The sequence below is a fragment of the Myotis brandtii genome, unplaced genomic scaffold (genome assembly GCF_000412655.1).
Source record: "Myotis brandtii unplaced genomic scaffold, ASM41265v1 scaffold699, whole genome shotgun sequence".
Taxonomy (NCBI): Eukaryota; Metazoa; Chordata; class Mammalia; order Chiroptera; family Vespertilionidae; genus Myotis; species Myotis brandtii.
The window spans coordinates 378,015-383,084 of NW_005370733.1; the positions used below are offsets into that span (position 1 = coordinate 378,015).

General features: G+C 54.8%; 2 protein-coding genes across 6 annotated transcripts in view; one reads left to right on the forward strand and one right to left on the reverse strand.

Annotated features, from left to right (window-relative positions):
* CFAP77 (cilia and flagella associated protein 77) overlaps positions 1-2,249 on the reverse strand; it is a 113,913-nt gene extending 111,664 nt beyond the window's left edge. Inside the window, exon 1 of one of the 2 annotated variants that reach the window (XM_014529881.1) lies at positions 1,923-2,249. In XM_014529881.1, coding sequence (XP_014385367.1) covers positions 1,923-2,111 — 189 coding nt within the window. In that variant the 5' untranslated portion in view covers positions 2,112-2,249. The remainder of the gene's footprint in view (positions 1-1,922) is intronic. The other variant, XM_005882151.2, reaches the window with a different exon arrangement.
* A 2,714-nt stretch (positions 2,250-4,963) lies between these two features.
* Positions 4,964-5,070, forward strand: part of TTF1 (transcription termination factor, RNA polymerase I) — a 15,687-nt gene continuing 15,580 nt past the window's right edge. For 2 of the 4 annotated variants that reach the window (XR_314487.1, XM_005882129.1), the window contains exon 1: positions 4,964-5,022. The gene's annotated coding sequence lies outside the window, so the exon portion shown is untranslated. The remainder of the gene's footprint in view (positions 5,023-5,070) is intronic. The other 2 variants (XM_014529895.1, XM_005882130.2) reach the window with 2 other exon arrangements.

The following is a 5,070-nucleotide window of genomic DNA, read 5'->3' on the forward strand; positions in this document are numbered from 1 at the left end:
AGGGACGCAGCCACCACCCACCAGGGCAGTCCTCCGCTGCATCTCACGCCCTGAAGACAAGCCCCTGGCCGTCAGTCAGACATCTGCAATCCCCAACCTAAACGCAGGTGCACAGAGCGAGGTGGAATCTGTCCTGGAAGCCAGGCAGCTAGTGCCACCCAGAGGCCAAACGCTGTCCTCAACGTGGAGTGAGGCCAGCACAAGGAGAAAAGGAAGGATATTTGATTTACATACGTATGCAGGGTGTGCAGAAGTAGGTTTACAGTTGTGAGTACACGAAACAGAGTTTATCCTTGTGTTATTTATTAATTAGTGTGTTATTTTCTATAGGAGCAGCTATAAACCTAGTTTTGCCCACCCCCGTATTATATTATGTATGTAGTCTGTATATATACACATGTATGTGTAGATGTGTACATAATGTATGTATATGTCTAATGTGTGTATGTATATACTAGAGGCCCGGTGCACGAATTCGTGCACAGGTGGGGTTCCCTCGGCCTGGCTGGCGATTGGGGCCAATTGGGACCATCTTGCCCAGTCCCGATCAGGGCTGATCGGGCCCGGACAGCAGGGGGGGCGAGGAGGGTAGAGGAACCGAGGGAGGTTGGCTGTGGGAGTGCACTGACCACCAGAGGGCAGCTCCTGCGTTGAGCGTCTGCCCTCTGGTGGTTAGTGCGTGTCATAGCGACCGGTTGACCAGTCGTTTGGTGGACTGGTCTTAATGGTTGCTTAGGCTTTTATATATATAGATGTGTGTATATGGGCATCACACATGACCGACTCACCATGGAGAACAGTAACTCCAAAACATCGGTTCATATGCAGGTAAGAAAACCCCAGAGTGACTGCCCGGGCAAAAGCGATGACCTAACACTGAAGTGGCTGGTCAGAGTTGGGGGACTTGGTTCTCCCCTTGATCCCAGAATGATGAATCCCATCTGTCTGGCCCATCTGCCCGCTCAGAGTGGCTCTGTCACCTAGAAATAAGTGAAGGGTCTTGTTCTACTTTGATGGGTGAGGGAAGGTGCCCAGCGTGACCAGTGGCTTCTCGGGGTGGGGAGCCAGGCACACGGCGAGGGGAGGCAAGAGGAGAGTCCACCCTTCAGACGAACCAAGTAACTCAGCGAGTTCCGGCACGATGTTTAGAAACCCCAGGCTCCCTGGACCCCCAAACAAGACCACCAACAAAAGCCTCTAGTCTAGGCTCCAAGCAGGCCTGGAGCTCAGATAACTAATCGTTACTGAATCCATGGTTACCACTGCGCCTTTCACCGCCCACAGCTGGGAACCGCGCGTTTTTAAGGACACACTGCCCTCCAGCGGCGCCAGGTAAATCTGCTACTGACCGCTTCCCACAGCCAAACCTCAATTGGACTTTGCCTGGGGCCCTGGGAAAGCGTGGGGTGTTGATCACCAGCCCCGAAAGGAGATTAAACGAGGGGAGGTGCAGTGCAAGGGGCGGCGATCTAGTTAGAAACCGGGTCCCTCCCTCCTGGCGGTCGGGCCTCCCAGGGCCCAGATTCGCGCTGTTTCTTAGTGAAGTTACCGTGAGAAGCGGCAGGAGGGGTAAGGTCATTGTCTGGGTGCCTGAGACCTGTCGCCCGTGGGCTCCCCGCAGGCTCCCTGTAAATAGCAGCAGCCAGCATTGCGGGCTCACCGCGTGGAGGGGGCTGTGCCAGGGTCCCGCGGGGCTCACCCTGTTCAGTCTTCCCAATCGCTCCCCTTAATGAGCGCCCTTATCACCCCACTTTGCGGATGAGGAAGCTGAGGCCAGAGACGATGCCCCCTGTGACCGCATGGGGGTCTGGGTCTGCCTGGACCAGAGCGGGAGCTCCCGGCGCTGCGCTGGGACCCGGGCCGTGGGGCCAGGGCTGGACGCGGGCACCCCCGGACGAATGGGCGCTCAGTGAGGCTCTCACCTTGACGATGAGCGGGTTCTGAAACATGGAATCCCGCACGACCCCCAGCCTCTCGTTCTCCATGCCCGGCCGGATGTCGGCCACGGGCAGGGGCCGCCGTGGGGGCGGGCAGATCTGGCTGACCGAGCGGCGCACCGGCTTCTTCGTCCATCGCAGGGGGTCCTGGCGGGAGCTCTTGGCCTCTGGCATCCTGGGGGTCGCGGGGAGTCGACCCGGGGCTGGACCCGGTGCGCTTCCCAGCTTGGGGTCCCGAGCGGATCTCCGGGGAGCCCACCACTTGGACCCCACCACTTGGACCGCGGGGTGGGCCCCAGACTCCGGGCTCCCTCTGGAGCGGGGTGCACCTCCCTCGGAAGCCCCCTCGTTTCAAGGAGACCTAACGGCCCTTATAGGTCCCTCTGGTTCCTCGGAGCATCTTCTGGGAGCCGTGCTGCGGATCCGGGAAGGAGAGAAAGTCAAGACCACCCCTTAGGGAAGAATGGAATGGCCTGTCTCCATGACGACGGGACGCCAACGGTTCTATGTGGCCCTTGTTTGTTTCAGGAAACTATTGGCGGCCATCAAAGTGGACGTTTTCAGATTTTTTCTTAAATAGATGTGAGAAAACCCCAAGAATAATCACCACTGGTGTTAAAAAGTGACAGGCTCTAGAGGACCATTTAGTTTCCCAAGTCAATCTCTCACCACACACACGGGATAGAGACCACATGTTTCACTAAGTGTTTCAGGGTGAGCTAGGGATCCTCACTCCAGGCCTGATGTTCCTGCTAATCCACTGGCGGACCTCAAACTAGTCAACCTCTAGGATCCTCTGTGTTTATCTTCTGTGAAGTAGGTAGGGAGGAAAGTCTAGAGTTAAATGAGACCAGTGGTACCCAACTTTGTGCAACAGAACGAAGAGAAGTTGAAAAGAGACTCACTGAGCCAGACTATCTGGAAATGGGATCTGGGAATCTGCATTTTAAAATACTTCCTCCCTTCCTTTGGATCCCCCCCAACCCCCCGAAAAAGTTCAAAGCTGCAGAAAAGTTGGAAGAAGAGTACAATGAAAACCCATGCAGATTCCACCTGGATTCACCAGCCCTTAGTATTTGCCACATTTACTGTCTCACTGTGACACACACACACACACACACACACACACACACACTGCTGAATTATTTTGAAAATATCTGCAGACAGTGTTATATTTGACCCAAAACACTTCAGCATGTATCTGCCAAGAACAAAGAGGTTCTCATACATAACTCTAATGCCATTATCAGGACTTTATTGTGATACTGTAATGGTGCCTCATATGCAGTCCGTATGCAAAGTGGGATCTGCACTTTCTACTAGCTGCCCGGGTGATTGGTGCAGTGTTTTTGGGACCACTAACCTGGAGGCTCTCTAGTTTGTCTTCTAGTTCCAACCTTTAGTGGGTTTATTCCCCCACCATTATCATCGTTAACTGCTCAAATATCCACAAGGCTCAGGGTAAGCAGTTCACCACGGACCTGCACTTCACGGCTTACATGCCAACAGTGGACAACACCAACATTATTTCCAGAGGGGACCAGACAGGCTTCCACTGCTCATCCAGCGCCGGAAACAGCCCTGGGGTGGCGACATGTGGGTGGGTCTGATGTGTGCTGGGGTTTCTCCAGACTGCTTCACTTCCCGACTTTCACAGACATGCAGGCTGTGCATTTTCCCATCAAAGCCGCTTGGCAGCTCACACCGAGGAGGTCAGGTGGTGCCATGAGAGGCAGGAGAGTGGAGTGTGGAGAGGAGCCACGTAAGTCCTCTTGGACAAGTTACATTAAAGCCCTAGTTTCTCACCCGCAAGGTGAGACCAGTGATACCTGTTAGGTTAGGTGGCTCAGGAGGCGGCGCAAGAAATAGAGAGTCCAGTGAATCAGAAAAGAAAGGAAAGGAAAAGGTTTATTTCTGCGTCCCCGGGAGACCCACGTACCCCCAGAGACAGGGCACGTGGATTCACACCAACAGGGAGGGGGGCGCTTTTTTTATACTGCGGTTGGGTGAGGGGCGGGGACATGAGCTGAGGTATTCAGTTGAGGAAGTTTCAGCTGCAGGGGGGTCAGCCAGGTATTCAGGAATGAGTCAGTATCTGTGTGGGGGTCGGTGTGGATTCAGGGAGAAGCCAGCATCTGTGTCTGGAACGCTGATCTGCCAGAAATGCCAGGGGGAGTCCATTATCTCATCACATGTCTGCATGTATCCGATCCTGGGCTCTCTCCGACCTAACAATACCTAACGAAGATAACTACAACACAGGATTGAATGAGAAAACAGATGCCCACGTGGTTATGTTCACTATGCAATAAGGCTACAAACTTGAATGGTGTGTATGTACTGGTCTGAACTTGCTGGTCTGGGTAAAGCGTTACTTTTCATCCCAGCTAAGTTTCTTGGGGACTCAGTTGAAATGGGAGGACTGGAATAGGTCTGGAAGGCTCTTTCTGCCTCATCTAAGCTTGACGTGCAGCAGACCCTGCACCAGCCCGCCCCTGCCTACGGCCGACCTCATACCACTCTCCCCCCCATTCACTGTGGCCCAGCTGCCCGGCCTTCACTCAGCTCCTGCCGCAAAGGGGTTCAGGGCCTTTGTGTTTGCCTCCAGCCTGGGGCCATCTCCCATCCAGAGCTGTGCTCGCCCTTTTCATTCAGAGCCTTCCCTCCCATCTCAGTAGCACGCCGTGTCCCCCGCACGCTCCATCGCGTCACTGCTTCATGTTCCTTCCAGGGCACAGTGAAGCTGTCTTGGTTGATGTGTTTATCTGTCTCCCTCAGGTTAGGACCCTCACCATCTTCACGCAGAAATCATTACTAAATGGGATGCAGGCATGAGCTAGCCAGCCCAGGGAGAATGCGGTCCCACTTTCTTAGTTTCAGGATCCCGCTCTAGCCTGCCCCTCCCCCCCTCCCCGGGAACAAAACGGGCAGAAACCACGCCTCCTTCCCAGTGCCAGTCCAGCCGCCAGCAAGTCAGCGTGGCAGCGGGATGCCTAGAGGACCGGAAGTGACGCGCTCCACTTCCGCTTCCACAGCAGCAGCACTTCCGGGTCGGAAGAAACGCGGCGGCGCTCTCGGACTGCAGGTAGGAAGCGGATTTTGTTCCGGGATTTTTAGACGTGCGTGTAGACAC